The sequence below is a fragment of the Lissotriton helveticus genome, chromosome 4_1 (genome assembly GCF_964261635.1).
Source record: "Lissotriton helveticus chromosome 4_1, aLisHel1.1, whole genome shotgun sequence".
Taxonomy (NCBI): domain Eukaryota; kingdom Metazoa; phylum Chordata; class Amphibia; order Caudata; family Salamandridae; genus Lissotriton; species Lissotriton helveticus.
Window position 1 is genome coordinate 98,450,648 of NC_136063.1, and position 23,397 is coordinate 98,474,044.

Consider the following 23,397-nt stretch of genomic DNA (forward strand, 5'->3'; position numbering starts at 1 on the left):
ATAAATCCCCCAGCTCTAGAGCAGTACCACACAGCAAAGCGAGGGCTACCCTTTTGACTTGTATGTCGAACTTGGGGCTGGTGGATTTTTGGCGGGAGAGAGCAGGCAACACCTTGGGGGTTTCGTTTCACAATTATAAATATAAGCACAAATCTCGTATTGACTATGCCCTATTTAGCTTCACCCTCAAAGATTCCCTAAAAAGCTTGGTCTAGCTACCCTCTCACTTGTCTGATCACTCGGCTATTCTCTTTTCATTAAAGTTAGACCAGAAAGTCACTCACACCTCATGGTCCTTCGATCGTACCATCCTACTTGAAGAAGAGGAGAGGGAATTTCTTATATCTGAGTCCGCTGCTTTTCTGGAGCGCTATTTAAATTCTGCCCCCCTGGTGTCTGTGTGGGAGACTTGGAAAGCCTATCTAAGGGGTTGCATCACCAACATCGCCTCCTATAGAAAGAGGAAATATAGAGAGGAGTTATCAAATATAGAGAGAGACCTGGCGCTCATAGATTAGGACGACCCCCTATCCCCAGCGAATTCGGAAAGAAGGTCTGCGCTAAAAAATAAATTAGATGCTGTATTGCAGGAGAGAGTGACTAAAAGGTGGCAGGCTAGAAAGCTCTCACACTTCGAATACGGTGAGGCTGCGGTCAAATTGCTTGCCTGGAAAATCAAAGCAGACCAAGCCAGAAACTATATTAAAGAAGTGAGGGTAGAGGGCGAAGCCAACAATAGGAACTCAGACTCGGAAATAGGGGACGCCTTTCGGGTCTTTTTTGAGAATATATATATGGAGGGAATCGGAGTCAATGCTGAGGAGAGAGATATGTGGCTGGAGAGGGTGGGCCTTCCAAAACTAACTAAGTAACAGAGCGATCATCTGGACAAGGAAATAACGGAGGCAGAAGTCACAAGAGCTATCAAACAGCTGAAGCAGGGGAAGGCCGCAGGGCCTGACGGTATACCCGGCAAACTGTATCGGGTGTTAGACTCGACTATCATCTCAGTCTTGACGGACTTGTTTAACAACATATTAATCAGTGGTGGGGCACTGCCTAGGTCATGGGGTGAGGCAAATATCGCCCTAGTCCCAAAACCAGGAAAGGACCCAGCTGAGTGTGGATCTTATTGCCCGATCTCGCTCCTAAACAACGATTATAAGATCTTTGCAGCAATTTTGGCAGCACGTTTGGGGAGTGAGATCGGTACGATTATCCACCAGGACCAAAAGGGCTTCATTCGGGGATGCCAGTTGGCTGATTTGACCTATGATTTGGACGGGGAAATAGATATTGCTTCAACTTTTGCCCTGCCTTTTGCGATCATGAAACTTGACGCAACGAAGGCATTCGATAGGGTCGATTGGCCCTATCTAGACGCCGTAATGAAGAAATTCCAATTTGGTCCTAAATTTTGTCGAGCAATTAGCCTGCTATACAGTGATCCGAGGGCTAGCCTCTTGATTAATGGCACCCGCACAAAACCTTTTCAAATCCGTAGGGGGACAAGACAGGGGTGTCCGCTTTCCCCCCTCCTGATCAATCTTTATGTTGAACCCTTTGTTCAGACCCTTAGGGATGATCGCAAAAAAGGTCGGGTTGTATGCGGACGACATTCTCGCATATACAACTGATCCCCACCAGGCTTTTCCCAGGGTTATAAAGAGGGACGAGGAGTTCGGGAAGTTTTCGGGTTATGAAGTCAATGCCGGGAAAACCGATCTCATGGCTTGGAATATTGCAAACCTTCATCTCCCAGTAACACCCTCAATCCGCTATTTGGGAGTCAGAATTACAAATGACATTGGTATTTTGGCCCAGATTAATTTAGATCGGATTTCCCGCAAATCTAAGGCACTGTTGAAAGCATGGTCCTTTCTCCCTCTTAATGTTTATGGGAGAACGAGTTTAGTGAAAATGACTATCCTTCCTAAATATATATTTATCTTTAATGCCATTCCGTTGGCATTTGACTCTAAGCAACTCTTTAAATGCCAACAGGACATCAACTCTTTCATCTGGGGTTTTAGATCTACCAGGTTGGCCTGGAAAAAGTTATGGAGAAGTAGGGAGAAGGGGGGCCTTGCACTGCCAGACCTGGAATATTATGCTTGGGCTTTCCATCTGTCCCACTCTAGGATGTTATTAAAGACCCCCGAAGACAATTCAAATGGTTGCATGTTTCAGGCAATGTTATCTGGCTCTAATCTCCCACTTGACGGTTTCTTGTTTAAATTCGGACACCAGAGATATTTCAAGAGAGTGAGGTTAAAGATCCTATATCTGCTTGTAAAAGAATGGACCCAAATTAAAGCTAGGGTTGGGCTGGCATACTTTTCTAATTTCGCTCCTATTTGGGATCTTCCGGGGCTCTCTCCGCACCTTGTAGATAGCTTTACATCTGTGCTATTGGAGGCAGGGGTATTAAGATGGGGAGAGCTGGTGGCAGGAGGGATTTTAGTAGAATGGCATGCTTTTTCTGAGAGGGTCAGCTCACCTTTATTCTGGTTTATATATATGCAACTGTCAAGCTGGTTTCGAGAACAGACAAAGAAAAAGGTTAAACTCGGGGGATATAGTTCTTTAGAGAAAAATCTCGTAGAGAAAGTAAGGGGTGGTAAGGAAGTCGCTTTTTTGTATTGGACCATTATGGAGGAAGCGGATGGAGACTTCAGCCTCCCGGCTGAACTGTAGGGAGGGAATGGAGAAGTCCAGGCGGAGGAGTTATGGACAAGATCTTTTAGCCTCCTGTATAAAGTCATCAAACCTGCCTGGCTGAGGCGCAACCATCTATTTACTTTGCATCGTGCATACTTCTCTCCCCAAAGACTCTCTAAGTTCCAACCAGGGAAGTGCTTCAATAAATGTCTCCTCCTAGCAGCCTCAGATGTCCATATGTTCTGGGAATGTCCCAACATTAGTAGCTTCTGGCAGGAAGTTAAGGCTTCTTTAGATTCAATCCTCAAAATCCCGATTCCTTTTTCCTGGTCCTTAGTTATTTTTGGACTAAGTGATAACATCGGGGGGTAGAGAGGTCATTTGTGTTTTATGCCATCCTGGTAGCAAGAAGACAAATTTGTAAAAACTGGGTCAACGCCAACCCCCAGACTCATGCAGAGTGGTTGGCATCACTCTATGAAATATCCAAAGTAGACATGGCAAGGTCTTGTAGTCCCCGTAGTTTGGCCTTTTGGAATTTGCTACTTAAGTGGAGATAAAAACTATCAGGGACCGCGGGGTTGTTTTTTTTTTTTTTTTTTTTTTCTTTCCCCGGGTCCGATGATTAGGCCCAGTACTCTAGGTCCAACGGGAGGCTCCCCCATGCCACGATGAAAGCAGGCCGACAGCCTGATTTAGGCTTTGACGGAGAAAGATCGTCCGGAAGGTACCTCCCGCCAAGTTACTTGGTTTGTTCCTGGGAAGAATGGAACTATTTTCTAGTTACCTGCCTTTCAAGGACTTTTATGGTGGTTGGTTATTTCTTGGAATGATAAGGCGGCTAATGAGGACACAAAAAAAAAAAAATCCTTTGAAAATTTGGGCGCCTGAAGCACAGGTGCGGTGCACATGGCAGTCTTCAGGTTGTCAAATGCTTTCTGACAGGTGTCAGTCCAGTAAACCTTCTTTGGCTGCTTATTAGAAGTCAGCTCAGTCAAGGGTGCAAACATTTTGCCATATCCCTTGACAAAACTCCTCTAGTACCCTCTGACTCCTAAGAAGGCCCTCACCTGCGTCTGAGTCTTGGGGGATACCCACGCCAAGATAGTTTTAAACAGTGAAGTATTAAATAGTAAGTTTTAAGTAGTTTTACTAAATTAGTACTCATGGGTTCTAAAAGTTATAATGGCCATGCTGGTTCATGCCTCAATACTTGAGGTATGGCTTACAGTAACGCACTGTATTTTATGAACCCATTTTGTTAATATATTTTATTAGCACTTTTTAGAAATGAATTCAATTTTGCTCTTAGTAAGCACAGTGTACTTTATGATCAAGCAGTCTTTTTGTATTGTATGTTACAAAATTAACGAAGATTACTATTTGAACATGAGGGGAAATGGAAGCCCGGCATTGCACTACATGTTATCAATGTTCATTGAGAACATATTCTATCAGTGCTTTTTAAAAGTAAAATGAAGTCTGATTTCTTGAGAAGGCAATCTTATCACCATCAATGTATCCTATTTCAAATAGCTGTATGGTTGTTGTGGTTGTTATTCACTAAACAACAAATATTAATTAATTCATTCAAATATTAACAAACATTTAATTTGATGAGATATTGTGCTGTAACATTTTATTTTTATTTATAAAATAATACTTTGAATACTTTACCATTTCTATTATATATTAAAATTGTTGTAATAATGTTTTTGGAAAGATGACCCCATTTTAAGAAATTTCATATTCTTTTCCTTATACCTCAACACCCAAAAATGAGTGTCAAAAAGGCAACAATCCTCCCTATTCCCTCTCCAAACCCTTCAGCTCTACAGAATTCCCAATATCCCAAACTCTTAAATCCCAGCCCCCCACACTCTATCTAGGCCTCCCACTGAAGTTGTAGATCCTAACATGCAGGGACACAGGGAGATGCTACGAGTGTGAGCGGACGCGTACTCTTGATGAATGTGTTGCTACAGAGTCCATCCTCCTCTGGTACCCTTATGATGTCTGTTGAAAAAACAAGTCATTTACAACCATACAAGGAAATGTCCTATAAATATGGTCTGTATGGTAACCTGCATGCTTATTACTATTTAATTGCAATTAATTAACAATCGCAAAAGGCAGGGTAAAGCCTAATGACCCTTTATGGGCTATATAAAGGCTGAAACAGATGCCTGGGATCATTAATTCCTAAAACATCACGCTGATCTATTTTAACCTACCCCTAGATTTCAATGGTGTAAATCCCTTCAGTAGTTGATGAGAAATTCAAAAATAAAAGTTTTGATATCTATGGCCGCGGTGGAGTAGTGACCACTGTTCCCAATAAGCCGCGCGCCATCGCCCAAGGCAACGGAAGTCAAACAAAGCGTGCAGTGTGCTGTATTTAGCGCGCACACAACATCAGATCCTGCGAGACCATATTCATGTTAATTGCAGCGCACACGTGCGCTGCAATTAACCAAAGGCCTTTGGGACCTTATTAGTGTTGGGCCATGCAACAGTTGATGTTGTTGCACCGAGGATATTGTGCTGGATACCGAAACACTTATAAGGCCCCAAAGGCGAGAACTATTGCCAATGCCAATGTTTGTTTTCTTTTCTTAACAGTGCACAGCTGCGAGACTCTGAGATTTTGAATGGGCAGACTGCAAGTGGGTCAACTTGAACACTCAAAATACGCCCAAGTGGTACATTATTAGAAATTACTATTTCACGTAATATGATGGGCCCCTTTTGAAATGAAGTCTTAAGCAGTTTTGTAAAAGAGGGCTAGTTTAAAATCAATGGACTCCAAGGGCATAGCAATTTAGTGATCAAAGGTCACACACAGAGTTTAAAATTCATTAGGCCACTTATGTGTTACGAGTGTACAGCACCACAAATTGGCAGTGTTGTAATCACATTGTAGGTGGGAACGCCATTTCCCCCTTCAGTATTGGCGCCTCATAACGCAAGTGTCCTATTATTTTAGCTGAATCAAATTAGAAGCAATCATTTAATCCAACTGAGTATTAACCCATGCGTCATCAGAGGTGTCCTCCCCTTCCTCCACTTACTCCCTTGACTAAACTTGTGCAGTTTTGTAAATTTATCGGGACTGCCACTTTTAGTTGGTACTTTTCCGTCACATCCTAGCTTCACTTTTTGGCACTGATTTTTAGTATCTTACAATCAACTGTTTTATTGATTTGTTTATGTTTTTAATTGTATAACAAAGTTGTATGAAAGTTGGATATTTTAAATTGGTCTTTTATTGGTGATATGCTGAAATAAAGATCCTATTGCACAATCAATACACCCAAAGGGTTCTTAAACAATAATGGAATTCTTACGCACACGTCATACAGGAAGTCCACAGAAAGCATATCACAAGTCCAATTTCCAGTTGCCACACTTTCATATCTGTATTACTTCTCTACCAGTTTACATGATGAGTACTCTCCAGGCTGCCGGCTACACAAAGGTTTGGATATTCTGTTCATTTTTTTTTTATAATAACATGTGTGATGGATTATTGCCTAATAGCATATAGCTAGCATAGAGTGATATTAAGCCCTGATGAAGTCTTGGGCGATACGCCTTCGTGACGAAACAGTAAATGCAACCACTATCCAACTGGTGCTATAAACCTGTGTGAGCAGTGGGTTTGTAGTTCGGAATAAGTTACCTGTTAAGGAGAGTTCAGACAGGCTCTGGGCTGAAATACTGAATTATGTCTTTTCTAGACGCATATGGAAATGCCCTTTATCAGGCAAGAACACATCCTTTCAGCTTCATCCACCTGCAGCTCTTAAAGAAAGAAATATGAGAATGTGAAGGCTGATGTCAGGGAGGCATGTATGTGTTTCTCCAATTTCCCTTTACATATAACAACAGAATCACTGTATGATCAAACACACCTCGTCACAGAGATTAATTTGTCTATTGATAAATAGATATTCAAGCCCACTATTTTGGACTTCAATATGGTCAAACATTCCAGTATTTAAAATCCTCCTGTTAAATGCTGCACACAAGTTTTTCATAAAGATTATACCAGTAAATAGAATTCTTAGCACCTACTTGTGACCAGTTTTTGTGCTCTTGGTACCCGGCCCTTAAACTTGCCCTAGCAGCTTTGCAGATAGAACATGAATTTAAAAATGTCTTCTGCTGTCATTCCGTCTTCCACCATTAGAGGCGCTATGGACTCATTGGTCAAACTCTGAACTTCTCCTAACACACAAACTTGAAACAGGCTCCAATGATGACTTCTTCTTCTGAGTACATCTTCTGCTTGTATCTTTCAAAGCAAATATACACACTTTGATCTTTGAGTCATTAGTTTTCCTGTTAGAGATTACTTTATTTTCTGTAGCAATGCTGAAGATTATACCGTATATGATGGTATTTCAACCTCCGTGACAGGGGCGGCCTTAGGCATGTGCAAGCTGTGCACCTGCACAGGGCCACCAAACCCCAGGGGCCGCCACGCCAATATATATCCTTAATATAATAATCCTCTGAGGATGGATACATATTTGCGCGGCGGCCCCTGGCAGTTCCACCTTCCTGGGCTCCGGGGGGCTCAGCCCCGCCTGGACCCCCTCTTCCGGGGCCCCCTACCTACGCTCCCTGCTCAGGGCCGCCATGAGCCTAGAGCCGCCCCTGTCCGTGACTTTGGACTAGTTTTCTTGAGGTGTTTTGGCTGAGAAAAACGTTCTTCTCCTTCAATGTTTACAATATGTTTGTTTATTTGGAGCCCTTGAGCAGTTCTTCAGTGTTTAAGATATTTTATTGAGTATTATTGAGACAAACAGTTAAACACACAATAAATAATATAGAAAAGTACAAAGTAGTGTACATCGTAGGGGATTGCAAAGTCATTATAATGATAAACGTTCATAGTAATGTTTTACAGTCATACGACCGTCCTTTGAAAAGTGAAACATAAAAACAACATGGAAAAGGCCTACTCATATATTATGAAGTCAAAATAGTCTATATAGGAATCAAGAGATGTCCACATGTTAAAAGAGCTTGTACATTTTAGGGCTACAAAGCGAGGATAACTGGTGACTGTTAGGATAAATTACCCAATGAGCAGACAACAATTTGTTTTAATAAACTGCGTTCTATGAGCAGTAATTGTGGAGGAGCAGACAGGTCATCCTTGTGAAACCACAATGAACTCTGTGCAACAAGGAAGCAAGAGTGACATTTTTTAAGTCAGGCAGATTATTACCACCATTGGTTTTAGTGAATTGCAAAAATATATATTGTATGCAAGGAGGATTGTTATTCCAAATAAACTAGATAATCAATGTATTCAGATTACTATAGACGGTAGATGGTAACCATAATGGTAGAATAGATAATGTTTATAAGATCATTAAAATACTAACTGTTGGAAATGGCTCTCTCTTCCGGGGCACCCCCAAACCTTTTCCCTTTTTCCCTCAGAATTTTGATGATTTTGGGTTGTTTGCCTTAGGGCATGGTGCACTTTACCACTGCTAACCAGTGCTAATGTGCATGTGTTGTCTCCCTAAAACATGGTCGGATTGGTATATAGCTATTTGGCATATTTAATAATTATATGTCTCTACTAATGTGCACTACATGTGCCCAGGGCCTGTAGAATAAATGCTACTAGTGGCTCTCCAGTACTGCTTGTGCCACCCACCTAAGCAGCACTTTAATACATGTGCCCAGTTTGTCATTGCAGCCTGTAGACAGTGTCTCCTAGGGCAGGATGCTGTGTAATTAAAAGGTAGGAAATGCACATTTATGTTTTACATGTCCTAATATTGAAAAAACTCCTATATCATGTTTTCAGTACTGTGATGCCTGCCTATCTCATAGGATAACATTGGAGATTCCTTATTACATTTATTAAGCTGCAATTCCTAAACAAAAAGAGGTGGTTAAATCATGTTTGGTACCTATGAACTTGTACTAATAACCCTCTTTAATGTAAAGTCAAATATATCATTACAAGTTTGAAAATGCAACTTTTAAAAAGTTCACATTTTCCTGCCCTTAGCCTTCTATGCCCTCAGCCAGCCTTAGTTCACATGAATTGGTGAAACTGACAGTTGAGTCTTTGTGAATTAATCCCAGACTGTCACACAGTAGTAGGATTAGCATAGCCTAAGTGGCCTTCCCACAGGCAGGATGGGTTGTGGAGCTGAACACAGCCTTCCTTGCACCTGAATAGGTGGTTTTCTGCCACAACATAATAGGCTTAATGACCCTCTATTGTCTGTGCAGCGAGCTAGGAGGCAGGATACCCCTGGAATGTCAATGAACCTTTCTGGAAACTTCTCCAAACTTCTAAGAGCAGGGCACCAGGGTAAAAAATTAGGGCTCTCAGGCCTACTCTTCAGCTCACTACTGGACCTGCAGAATGGCTCTCAGAGGACTGCCTCCTGTTGCGACCTGCTGTGCACTATGCTGAAGAACCTGTAAGGACTGCTTTCCTGCCTGAAGCCTGCATTAAACCCTCAGAGGCCAGATATGCTGTTGAGCCCTGCATCTACACATGCACCCAGTACTACCAGAAGTGACCCCAAGGGCTAGATCGCTAGCCTCCCACCATCTTGAGCCCGCACCTGGACCCAGCCTGAGTGGGTCCTGAACCCTCAAGAGGTCTCCATCTACTCCTGGACCCTTGGTTGTGGTGCAGAAGGAACCCATGTGGCCATTTTCCCAAACTGAACCTTAAAGTATAAAAAAAAATCATAATTCCTGTTCTAGTGATTGCATGTATGTCATTTTAGTGTTAAATCATGTATTCAAATGTACTCTATTGTATACATTGGTTTAGTGTTTTTCTTGTTTTGTATCCACACATTTTAACTGTTTGTGTGCTTCATATGTACTTTACACTTTGCTACTAAGTTAAGCCTGACTGCGTATTGTGCCAAGCTATCCAGGGTAAGCACAGATAAATGATGTGGCCTTTTGTGGTTCACCCTGCAAAGGAGTATGGCTGATGCTTGACCAGGACTCACACCTCGGTCAACCAACAACTTAATTACTCACACTAATCATTTTAACAGCTTCAATCTTACTTCACCAATTCAATGCAGTGAGGGACTGCTTGATTAATAGAGGTGGAAAACACAATACCAAGATCTTGAGTTTAAGCGGGTTCCATATATTATTCTTCCACTCTTGCATGTCAGGAGTTCATAAAACATTGTAAGGGATTAATTGAGTTTTAGTAATAATTATTGCGTATCAAAAGACAGAAGCATATTGTTTGAAAATATTTAAAATAAATGGAATCAAGGTAGAAGACTTACTAACATAAAACAAATATAATCCACAGACTTCGAGAGCAATATCCTGTATTAAAATACCTGTATTGTCTGTACTATTTCCGATAAAACATAATAAAGGTTGTATCGCAATGAGAAATAAAAGTGGGAAAAGAAGACATTAAGGTCTAGTAACTTTATGCAAAGTAATACATGAAGAAGAAAGACCAGTAAGATATATTTTAGCTGATTGGCTATTATATACTGCCTTGACCATTTTAAAAACAATTAGGACCAAAATGAAAAAAAATCCAACACAGCAAATACAAATTGTAATTTCACCTTGTTGAATGCTTGTTGAGCATCTGGAGCTAATAGGCCATCAGGAATTTAAATAAAGGATAGAACATGACATAAGTTGTGTGGTATGTGCGGAAAGCTTTCCTTTCATAAACTAGTTTGTTCAGAATGAATTAGGGAGGCGAATATTGTGACTAACCTGTTAGCTAATGAATTATCATAAATGTTATAGTCTTGCTAGTATGAGCAATACTAGTTGATAATTAGAAATTGAAGTATGATTTATTTGGGAAAAACAGCATTAATCACTTATTTCAATAATCACTTATTTAAAAGAACCCCTTAATAGTAAATACTAGTTAAAAATCATGAAATCAAGAAAGAATGGACGATAGTTGTTTCTCAAATGCTTTATGGAAATCAGCAGAAATACCACCTGGACCAGGTGTTTTTCTTGAGTTTAGGGATTTAGGGCCAGATGTAGGTAATTCTAATTTACCGATTCATAAATACCGAATTTTACCAATTCGGTATTTATGAATCGGTAAATAAGAAGGTGGGAGATGTAGGTACATTTAAATTTTCATTTACCGAATCGGTAACATTCGGTATTTACCGATTCGGTAAATACCGAATCAGTTTTGCCCATTGATTCCTATGGGCTTCAAGGCCCATAGGAATCAATGGGCAATACCGATTCGGTATTTACCGAATCGGTAAATACCGAATCCTGCAAGGGTGCAGGGGGTGTCACTTTGACACCCTCTAGCACCCCAAATACAGGCATGTGTAACATGTGGCACACATACATGCCCTAAGGGCATGTCTGTGTGTCACATGGCACAGGTGTGCATGCACAGATGTGCATGCACACCTGTATTCGGTATTTTACCACCCAATAGGATTGGGTGGTAAAATACCGATTCTTAAGGGCCTGTGGCACTCTTTGCAGTGCCACCTACATCTCATTTACAGAATCGGTATTTTACCGATTCGGTATTTTACCGATTCTGTATATTTACCGAATCGGTAAATTTACCGATTCTGTAAATGACATGCCCCCTACATGCCAAATCCTAAATACCGGTCGGTCACGGCCGAATTCGGCCGTTACAGACATCTGGCCCTTAATTTCTAAAGAGATTTCCAGCAGGTAAATAGGGTTTCCTAACATAAGTCTATCTGCTGTAGTAATTTGAGGCAATGTACACTATAGGAGGAATTTGTTAATAACAACTTATCGGACTCTCATGAAGGTCAGACTAAAATGATAAAAATTAATTTGCGATCTACTCTAAATCACGCCTTTTGTATCTTAAGGAGCGATTACAATACGGCCCGTAAAGGCTCTGACCTCAGGGGCCACATTGTAATGGGCCCCTAGGTTTCCTTTCCCACAACCTTATTATGTCAGAAAGGACACCAGCCTGTCATTCCGGCAGGCTTCTGAAGGGCTCAGAGAGCCCATCCACTAGTGGGTAGCCAGCAAGTAATCTCAAGGACGGATCTTTCTGCCCTTGAGATTATGTTCACAATTTCCGACCTGGTTCCAATGCCAGTGAGTCCAACATGGATAACATGTAACGCGTGTTTGGGGGTCCTTGCAGGTCCAACTTTGGTGCACAGCCTCCTGTTGGATGTTGAGGGGGAACCTATAGTGCCCCCCTGTTGAACCCTGCACCTTGTGCCTACCACGGGTACAGGAATGAGCAGCATCTCTCATTTCACTATGGGAGCATGCATTACAGACGGTTTTATGCTTCCATAGTGAAATATAGGAAAGCAACCAAACAGTTTTTGGTCATATCCTAATGCGGCACCGAATGGGTGTCGTGTAGTCCCAGGACCAAGTCTGCCTGACATCATAATGAGCCCCTAAATGTATACATTTTCAATTAAAGGTTTTATTTGACTTAGAAGAGGAGTAATTTTGCTGATTGCTGCTGCATTATCTCTGATTTTTATCTTATTATCAGCCTCTTTCATAGAGAGAGTAGTAATATCTCATAGAATCTGTGTAATATCACAACATATCATATCAGTATTGTTATTGAATTGCTTGTATTTGCTCAAGATTGCAGTGCTGCCATACTTCTTGTGATTCAATAAGTTTGGATTTCAAAGGAGGTGTTTAGGCTACTTGTTTTCTTTTATTTGAATGGAATGTTACTGATTTTGGCCATAATTTATATAAAAAAACACATTAATGTTGGGAAATATTGCTTGAGCTAGTAAAAATAATAAATTAAAAGTATTAGCAATAATGTTGTTCCAATAAAAATCACAAGCAGGTATATATCACCAAAGAAGGAAGCAGTGAAGTCAAGCAGAATACCAAAAAAGCATGTTAATAAATGAATCAGTCAATAATATTCTTTGCAGACTGAATGAAAGCCAGCAAAGCCAACATATTGCAGCAGCAATACCTTTAAGAGGGACAATGCATTGAAGAAGAACTGTAACAGACGGGGGGGGCGGAGCTTGCCGGCAGCTAAAATGGCTGCTTAATCCCAGAGCTCCGCCGTGAACTACCAAATATTCTACAAAATCTTGCAACAGAGCACTGTTTTTTCGCCCCTGACCCCCCCCGCAGAAGTGGCCAGGCGCGGTGCCCTTGGCAACCTAAAAATTGCGGTGCCTTGCCGTCCGGAGCTCAGCTGTGATGCAGTGCGGTGCTGCGGGGGACTGGGCTACGTAGCCACGGTCCACAGTGAGCGTCGCACCGCCAGACGTGCCCCTGTGTGCGGCAGAAGTGCGAGCGCCAGCCCGTGCACTGGTGAGGGGTATCGGTGAAGTGGGAGGCGCGGAGCTCCTGGCGACCCCAGGTTTGCGCTGATTTGAAGCCCCGGAGCCCAGCTGTGACCGTGCGTGGGGCTGCGAGAGACTGGGCCGCGAGGCCGCGGCCCCCAGTGAGCGCCACGCCGCCGGACGTGCCCCGGCGTGCAGCAGCAGTGAGAGCCCATGCCCGGGCGCCTGTAAGGAGAATCGGTGGTCTGGTGGGGCGCGCCTGGACACGGGCCCCGGGAGGTGAGAAGGGATACCCCCACATTACTAGGAGGATTACCTCCGCAACTGATACGTGCGAGACTCGGCGCGGGAGGGACGGGTGCACCGCTAGCCACGTGGTGTTGAGATGACCTACTGAGGCTGGGACACTGAGGCCTGGAAGACTTGGGGGACAAGGCCTACTTCACCCGCTCTGTGTGACCAGACAGTAGAACACCCTGGGAGTGCGGGGTCTATCCCCCTCCCCCCTCAGACCTAGTATTCTAGTATTACCTGGTACCAAGGCGACCTGGGAGCCTGCAGGGGAGTATACGGGCTACTGGCTATGAGGGCCTTCAATAGACGAGACTTTGGAGTGCAGTGGTGGCTCCGTCGGTCTGGCTTTGACCCTTGTCCCCGGACACGGCTATGAGAAGGTCCCCTCCAGGCAATCATCTACACGTGGAGTAGTAGCCCCTGCGAGTCGCCAAGGAAGGACTGCGTTTTTCCCAAGGGAGGCTAGAGGCGTAGCGCGACAGGGACGCGGGGCGGCTGTTTCCTACCGATGCCGCACGATTCTTACATGGCAGTGTCACAGAGGCGCTGAGCGGGCCGTAATACGCGGCCATACCGAGGTACAAGGACAGGCGGGAGAGGAGCTACACAATCAGTCGGCGATACTTTCGACCTCGCGCCCCAGGTCGGCGAAGAGCCTTGACATAGCACCAGGCCCCCTGGGGTAACCCTCCGCGTCGCTAAATGCAGCATTGCGGCTGCCTGGCCTTAGCAATGGGAAAGGGAGATAAAACAGAAAGCAGGCTACCATTTGCGCAGAGAAGTTTGCAACTGCAAAGCCCCCCACCGGAGCATAGGGAGACTACGCAACCTGTAGAGGAACAGACACCTGACTCCGACATCAAGAGTATTATGCGCTCCATGGAACAAGGCTTGCAAACTATCATATCTGCGCTGGGCGCCAAGATAGATGCTATGTCCTATAGGATGGACCGTATGGCCGAGCGTCTAGATAAGCACGCTGAGAAACACGACATGGCCGAGAGGAGAATAACTGAAGTGGAAGAGGCGCAGACTGAACTGGATACGGCACACAGGAAAATATACCACTTGATGCGTTCTCTCCAAGACAAGACGGAGGATTTGGAGGCGCGCTTGCGCTGCAGTAACCTCCGTATAACGGGACTGCTGGAATCCACAAACACTGGTACGATGGAACTCTTCGTGGAGAAGCTACTCACTACACTATTGGGTGATGGAGTATTCTCATCAATGTTTGTGGTGTAGCGGGCACATAGGTCTTTGGGCCCCCGCCCGAAGCAGGGAGCACCGCCCCGCCCGATTATTGCCAAGTTGCTGAACTACCGGGACAGGGATACGGCCCTCAGACTCGCTAGGTCAAAATCTTCCCTGCAGTACGAGGGGTCGGCCATTTCGATATACCTGGACTTTACCGCGAAAGTACAGGAAGCGCGCAAACACTTCATCCCACACAAGAAGCGACTCAGAGAGATGGGTCTGGACTATGCGATGCTGTACCCTGCTAAACTACGTGTCAACAGGCAGGGTCACTGGCATACATTCACGGACCCTAAAGAATTACTGCAGGCCATGAAGCGGTGGTCGAGGGAACAGAGATCCGAGAACGCTGAAAAGCCGGCCGACGAAGACAGCAGCCATCTCGACGACCAGGAATGACTGAGTTATTAGCACTGTGGAAGGCCTGGTACGAGGAGATCTGGAGTGTCAATTGCTTGTGAGGATGTGACTAGGTTCCGGATTCACTCGCCAGGGGGAAGACCCTGCCAGAAAAATAGTGGAGAGAACTGGAAGAGAATGTGGCATTGTGGATATTTATCTAGGATTGCTGTCCTTCTGCTGTGACCTAAGGTGGAACAAGCCAATCTGAGATATGTGGGGCTGTGCGGGGGGGGGGGATATGCGGGGGTGAGGGGGAAGTTGCAAACTTTATTCTAGGAACCGAGATACTATCATGCAGCTCTGTTTCCACTTATGGTAGTGCATGGCGGAAGGAAGGGTGGAAGCCTGACATTGAACTTTGAGACCATTAGAAGCAACGGGCTGTTGGGCGACCTTGGTCCCCGAGCGCAAAGCACTTTTGAAGTTCAAGTTGTTGCGGTGAGGGGTGTGGGAAGGGAGTGGGGAGGGCTGGAAGGGTATCTGCATGGCCATGTTGGTGGGGTCTGCTGTGGGAGGGGGGTGGAGGGTTTGGGGAGTGTTTGGATGTTTTTTGGTATGCTCTGCATGCTCGTCCTATCTGAATTGTCATTTGTGATGGTTACTGCCTTACACCGCACTTTTCCGATTCTACGATGGCTGGGTTGCACAATGTAAATGCTGATGGGGAGGCTGTCACGCTCAGAGCGTTGACGTGGAATGTAAGAGGGCTGAATGATCATCGAAAACTCAGGAAAGTCCTAAACTATTTGCAGCGCCACAATGTAGACCTCGCACTACTCCAGGAAACGCACCTCCCGCTTACGAGCGGAATGTTTCTCAGCAGGGGACTGGTAGGCCACTATACTGCTCCTGGATTCACAACACATTCTATAGGGGTCTTAACCTGGGTAAATCCAAAGTCAAAACTGACGTTGTCCCTGCTGAGAGCTGATCCGGAAGGCCGATTTCTTATTTCTAGATGTGTGGGAAAGGGTCACGACCTGATTGTAGTTAATGTTTACGGCCCTAATTACGATTCCCCGGATTTCTATGGTATACTTGCTCAGCATTGTCATGCATACTCCTCTGCTCAATTGTTATGGGGGGGGACTTAAACTTGGTGCTGGACCCTGGGCTAGATAGGTCTTCAGGCCCTCCTCGTAAGCCTACTGCAGCTGCATCAAAGATTCACTCGGAACTCATTACGCTAGACCTAGTGAATGTGTGGAGAAGTAGGCACACTAATAAAGGGGGTTACACTCATTATTCGGCATACCACGACATACATACCAGAATTGACTATTGGTTGGCGTCATCCTCGCTTATGAGACTCATAAAATCCTGTGCTGTGCTGTCACGTACGCTTTCGGACCACTCGCCGCTTCTTTTGGTTCTTGAGACGCCAGCGAGGAGGATCCCTCCTTTTACGTGGTGTTTCCCTCCGTACTCTCTTTTGGATGAGCTCTTTAACCCCTTCGCCGCGGTTGAGCTGTGCTCATAACGGAGCGGTTCCGTCATGGCCCCGCCCGCTCAATGGAATTCGCGCCGCTCAGGCGCGCCCAGCGGGCCATGACGGAACCGCTCTGTCATGAGCACAGCTCAGCCGATGCTCATGACGGAGCGGCTCCGTCATGAGCATGGGAGGGGTTAAGGATGAACTTGCGGAAGAGATAGAGAATTTCTTCGAAACCAACGTAGGCTCGGTAGACAGCTTCCAAACTGTGTGGGAGGCATTCAAGGTCTACATTCGAGGCATCGCGATGGCGAAGCACTCCAGTGTACTTAAGGCTATACGCCAAAGGCTACTACACTTGGAGACGCGGCTAGCTGAGTTAGAGAAAATACAGATTGAGGGCCCAGGCGCTGATGTATCAGAGGACATCAAAACTCTCATAGCTGAATATAACGTGGAAGCTGACAGAGAGGTTCAGCACATGTGTAAATACACTAAGGCTCAGTCGTACGGTGAAGGAGAGCGCCCGGGCTCCCTCTTGGCCAAGATAATGCGTAACACGAGACGCCCTCAGGTGATATCTGAATTGGAGACGTCTGATGGACTTCTCCTTACTGAGGAAACAGAGATCGTAGAGGAGTTCAGAACTTTTTACTCGGGACTTTACACCTGTCGCGATGCGCACAATGAGGAGGTCATAGACGACTACCTGGGTCATATACAGTTGCCTTTCCTATCGAATTCCGACCGGGAATTCTTGATGCAACCGATACACAAGGATGAGATAGTGGATGCACTTGCGAGTATGCGCTCTGACGGTGCACCAGGGGCGGATGGGCTCACAGTGGGCTTTTATAAGGCATTTAAGGATGTACTGATCCCTCAGCTTGCCACTCTATTTGATGATATCTGCGTGGAGGGCAGCATGCCACGCTCCATGAGAGAGGCTATTATAGTGACTATTCTGAAACCGGGCAAACCTGCGCACATTAGTGGCTCTTATAGGTCGCTTTCTCTCCTAAATGTCGACGCCAAGCTCTATGCAAAGGTCTTGGCAACACACTTGGCATTATTGGCCTCGGAGCTGGTTGCCCTGGAGCAGGCTGGATTTATCCCCTCCAGGAACCTCACTTATAACATTAGGACCATATTGGGTACTATGCAGCATGTCAGACAGGACACCAAAGCCATGGCTGTCTTCCTAGACATGGAAAAAGCATTCGATTCCGTGGAGTGGCCCTTCATGCTCCGTGTCTTTAGGCGAATGGGAATGGGCGAACCTTTCTTACAAATGGTGGGTGCCTTATATTATAACCCCACTGCTAGGGTCCGGGTAGGTGATCGGGTCTCGGACTCCTTTGCAATAGGCAGAGGCACAAGGCAGGGCTGCCCACTCTCGCCATTACTATACGCACTGGTAGCTGAGCCACTGGAATGTGCACTCAGGGAGTACCATGGTCATGAAGGGGTGAACTTTCCTACGTACAAGATGGTCATATGCACTTACGCGGATGATACCTTGCTCTATGTACGTGACCCGGAAGCGAATCTCACTTCTGTACTCCGGGAGGTGGTGCGGTTTGGAGCACTTTCCTGCCTTCGAGTAAATTGGTCGAAATCGGTGGCCTTCCCGCTGACCCTGCCTTTGATATGGAGTAGCCATTGCAATGGACCACGGAACTTCTCATACGCGACAACTATGGTGTGGCCTACAGTAAATTGGAAGACGACGTAGAGAAGTGGATTAGCTTGCCGCTGTCCTTAATGGGACGCATAGCGATCATGAAGATGGTCGTCTTACCCAGATTTTTATTTCTCATTAATAATATCCCGATTTCAAAGACTTTTTTCAAAAACCTGACGCAGCTGCTAATTAAACTCGCTTGGGGGGGGTAAACAGCCGAGAGTGAAGTGGTCTACTCTCATGCTACCTTACGAATTAGGGGGACTAAATGCACCAAATATGGAACGGTACTACAGAGTAGCTCAGGCGGCGCACATGCACACGTGGATTCACAGCAAAGAATCCATTCCGCATGTTTGACTAGAGCGGCTTTTTGTGGACCCTCTTCCGCTCCCATCCACAGTATTTTGCCCGACGGACCGTAGGACTGGTATACAGGATTCTATTACGTCCACCAACCATGCCTGGAACGCGTTGCGACAAAAGCACCACAGCACTTTATTGTACTCCCCCCTAATGCCCATAGAATGGACATTATGGCTGCCCCCTCTAACGGAAAAGGGAGTGACCCAGGCTATGCGTAGACTGGGTATTATTACGGCGGGAGACTTATTTCTGAACGGTGCCATGAAAACATAGGAGCAGATGGCGCAGACCCCTGTAGAGACCCCTCTTCTTCTTCACTTCCAGTATCATAGGATCCGAAGTGCACTACTGGGCCTCTTGGGCCCGGAGCTAGCCAAACCACCGGAAGTTCCGGAACTTACCCATGTTATTAAACATCCCTCCCCCTACAAATTAGTCACAAACCTATACCGGATGAACGGAGAACATGACGACCAACAACACTCGAAAGCTAGGACGGCCTGGCAGCGTGACCTACAAATTATGATAGATGATGGAATGTGGATATACTGCTGCAGGAACACCAGGAAACTGTCGTTGAACGGCAGGCATAGACTGGTCCACTTTATATTCCTCCAGCGAGTGTATTAGACTCCGGAGAGGCTGCATTGATATGGCCTCCGTCAATCCGCTGAATGCGAACGATGCCACGCTCCATTCGCGGACTTTATACATCTATCGTGGCAGTGTCTGGGTATCCAGAGATTCTGGACCGGGATCTTTGCCGAAATGAGCAAGATCCTAGAAACTGAGCTAACACCAGACCCCGCCCTGGCGCTCCTGGGCCACTCTCTGGGCCTTTCGGTCGCGCTGCGGCCGTTGGCTGATATGGGCATGCTAATGGCCAGGCGAGTTGTAGCTATGTGCTGGATGAGGGGCCCACTTCCGACCATACAGAGGTGGGAGCGGGACATGAGTTATTGCTGTACGCAGTCCGAATGCTACAGTGAACTACTCCCTCCCACGAGCCGCCCAAAGAATTTCTGGAGCCTGTACCGCGACTATATTAGGACAAAAGATATGGTGAGTGCAGTGCGCGTGGAGGTCCCTGAGGGGCAGGAACGTTCCACCGACGAGCCCTCTGATGACGGAGCGCCCGGTTGCGCTATGACTGAATGAGGGGGGTACTGGCGAGAGGTGGTGCAGTGACCCTTAACTGCTTGTGTCGAGCGGGGTCGCAGCACAGCAGACGGAACTTGAATCCTCATATGAGTGGTGACCCATTCACCTAGTGGAACAGGTATATACGCACAAGATTAACTCCCCATCACAATACCACCATTCCTAGGCAAATGGGAGCGTACAGCAGCACACAGTTAGGACCATTAGTTATAGCAGAGCGGGGGGGGCTCTGGTACAGAGGTTGGGGTTGTTGAGGGTTGCGTTAGTACTGAATTTACAGGATATAAGTTTTCGTGCGGAGTGACTGGCTGCCATGGAGAAGTGTGCAGTGGAGTACAGGTTACACGGCCATCCCTGGGAAACAGCACTCACTACACTATAGACACTTTACATATGTATAACTGTGTACATAGGACGTTGTTTCAGGCGCCGCCGGACCCTTGGGTTGTAGGCTACTGGCTGTGTATACTCAATGACTAAAGTGATCCTGTGACTGTCCCCGCTGCCGGCCTCCGGGTTGTGGCTGCTTGCTGTGTATGACTCTTTTGCATAATAAAGTTTAAAAAAAAAGAACTGTAACAGACAAGGAACTTAAAGACAACTCTTTCACCAGTCCCACATCTTAGAAACTGCAAGTATACTTGACACCTGAAAATACCCCAGGAAAGATCGCTCAGCAGAGGATTGAACGTGGTTTTACTGAACTGCCAGAAAAATGTCCCAAACCTTCACAAAAAGAAATCAAAGATTGCAGGTAATGCGGAGAACTATACCACAGAAGCCATCTGGGTTCATAGGCTCCTGCTTTGCTCTTGAGCAGTTATGATGAGGACGACTCAGCAGTATGTGCACAGTGAGATTTGCAGAACTAGATATATCGCAGAGCATCTGTGTACATATCATTACACGTATTACAATGACAGCTGACCCCTGTATGCCTTAACACACAGGAAATTACAACTAGTACACCATAGGAAAGCATGCCTTTACAACAAATGTTATTTCGTTGTAAAGGCAAAAATACTAAATGCATATTCGTTGTAAAAGTTTTAAAGATAAGTATTAGGTGTTCATATATATCTTTTCATTCTAGTGTGGCTAGCAGCGCCACTCGACACTGTTTCTTCAGTGACTACAAATTGCCTTTCAGAACTAAACATTCTATGCTATTTCCATCCATCCTAAGAATGGTATAACATTTAGGAATGAAGATACAGCCCAGCAGTCCAGCGCTAGAAGCCAAGATGGCAAAGATCTCCACGGCCACCATGTTGCGGCCTTTAGTGCTGAGGTAGGCAGGAATGAAGGAGACCCAGACGCTGCAGAACACCAGCATGCTGAATGTGATGAGCTTGGCCTCGTTGAATCGGTCAGGGAGGTTCCTGGCGAGAAAAGCCACCACAAAGCTAGCAAAGGCCAAGAGTGCCATGTAACCAATCACACTGTAGAAGGCAGTGACAGAGCCCTGGTCACACTGCACGATTATCTTCCCAGTCTCAGACTGTGTGTCAATGCCAGGGTGAGGTGGAGAGGTGAGCAGCCAAGACAGACAGATTGTCACTTCTCCCAGTGTGGACAAGAGGACAATAGAGCCAGACACCCGGGATCCCAGCCATCTGCTTAATCTGTTCCCAGGCCTGGTGGCATTAAAGGCTATGACAACAGTGATGGTTTTTGCTAAAATACAAGACACAGCAATAGTAAAAATAATCCCAAATGCAGCTTGCTGGATCAGACAGGTCCATGTCCCGGGGCGTCCTATAAATAAGAGGGAGCAGAGAAAGGCCAGCATTAGGGCAGCGAGGAGTGTGTAGCTGAGATCCCGGTTATTAGCCTTCACTATTGGTGTGTCTCGGTGTCTAATAAAGATTCCCAGCACTGCAGCTGTGGCTATAGAGAAAGATAGAGCTGAGAAGACCAAAGTCTCACCAAGGACATCACTGTATGAGAGGAAAGCAATGGTTTTGTGGATGCAGCCGTCCCTCCTGTCATTGGGCCATCTGTCCTCAGGGCACTTCTGGCAGTTTTCCACATCTAAAATGAAGCAGATATTATATAGTTAAAAATAGAAGCCATAAACTTTCCATCAATGCTAAATGTAGCAGTATGTTTACAACATTGTTAATGACATATTGATATTTAATGAATAATTATATTGAAGGGGTTGTTCTTGTTGTGATGTATTTACATAATATTATGCTTTTGTGATTCCTCATGGCTTTTGGGACCTAAATTCAGATACTGAGTGACATAAATCCATTGGCCCTCTCTGTTTCTTTTTATTTAAACAGTAATGTATTCATAGATGATATACAAACCTTGAGCATTCTAATTCTATTCCAATTCTAGTCAGATATATCGCCAATAAGGAGTTAACAACCATGAGGCAAAGGTCAGATGATTTATGATTAGGCTGTTCTTTTTTAGGTTTAAACCTATAATAACTGATACAACCCCACTGAAGGGGAAATTGCCAGTAAAACATATAAACAATTGAAAATATACCTGCACAACCAGAAACTAAATGCCATTCAAAGAAAGGAAAAATGGAGTGAACAAGTTTTTTTTCCTTTCTGAAGGGGCCAATAGAATGTAATTTTGTTATACAAGCTAGCAGTAAGAAAGTCTGGGCTAACATTATTCTGCTTGAGTTGTGTTGTTTATAGATGCCACTAAAATATTGCTTCTTCTTCCTTTTGTTTTTTTCAGTTCTGTGGTCTTTCGTCTAAAGATGCAGAGTTTAGAAGCATGTTTTAGGTCTTGTTTAATTATTTTATAAACTGTAGAGAATCGGGAAATATCAAAATCATATTTGATTCTGTCACTGATAGGTAAAATGTCTGGTTTCATAAGAATCTTTCCTAATGTGTCACCACATTTACCCATAGAGAATGGGTAAAAACCCTTTGCACTTCAGCCCTCAGTTTCTAGTGAGTCGGTATTGATAGTAGGTGAATTGCCAACACCTCAGGCTCTAAATGTTCAATGCAAGGTAAAGTGACAAGTATATGTGAAAAGAGCGCTATCACTAAACATCTGGGATAGTGGTTAAAACATGAAACCAGGCTTTTGGAAAACATGGAATGCAGTGTCACTTGTAATGCTCTGCAAAAAAGGTTCTTTCCAAGTTCAACCCAGATTGGAATGATATTGTTTGTATTTGCAGTGATTCAGCTACGTATATGAAAAAGTTGTGTGATGACCTGTCACTGTTGATACCTGAGCTGAAGTGCTTCCCTGTGAGAGATCCTTGCCACTTGGTAGATGGTACGCTGAAATCATCCTTACAATCTTCAGAGTTAATAAGGAATGCTATTGACTTTTTAGTCCATTCTGGTGCACTGTTTTCTTATGCACAGAAAACCAAAACGCAAATATTTATCATGTTTTGCTTTGTGTGGCTTCAAAGTAAGAGTCATCCCAACTGTGTCCCTAAGCTGGTGGTTCTCAGTCCAAGGGGCTATGAATGGTATTTTATTCATGTGGCAATAGTTTACAGAATTTTTGCAGAGTGAGGATGCCAAAGGCAAACAATGTGAGGATCTTTGGTCACATATTGATAGTGATGTGATAAAAATTACTCTCTAGTGCATTTTTAGATTTTTACAGGAACACATAACTGCTATAGCGGACATAATAAACAAATAGAGTCTGAAAACACCCTTGTCTGCCAAGTGTTCAGCATAATTGGTGTAGATGTGAAACATCTCCTTGAGAGTAGGCTGGGCGACACCTTTAGTGACTATGGCACTGTAACATGTTCTATGTTGGAGTGCCTGCCACTTGGTAAGCAAAGCAAGGATAAAGAGCAATTCAGGAACTTTAAATTTACA

At 44.8% G+C, this 23,397-nt stretch overlaps 1 protein-coding gene and 1 pseudogene across 1 annotated transcript in view; both read right to left on the reverse strand.

Annotated features, from left to right (window-relative positions):
* Nucleotides 1-13,834, reverse strand: part of LOC144827945 (uncharacterized) — a 60,613-nt pseudogene extending 46,779 nt beyond the window's left edge.
* A 6,444-nt stretch (nucleotides 13,835-20,278) lies between these two features.
* Nucleotides 20,279-23,397, reverse strand: part of LOC144827946 (vomeronasal type-2 receptor 26-like) — a 41,867-nt gene continuing 38,748 nt past the window's right edge. Inside the window, exon 3 of the mRNA XM_078686110.1 lies at nucleotides 20,279-21,598. Within this exon, the coding sequence (XP_078542236.1) occupies nucleotides 20,697-21,598 (902 nt within the window). The 3' untranslated portion in view covers nucleotides 20,279-20,696. The remainder of the gene's footprint in view (nucleotides 21,599-23,397) is intronic.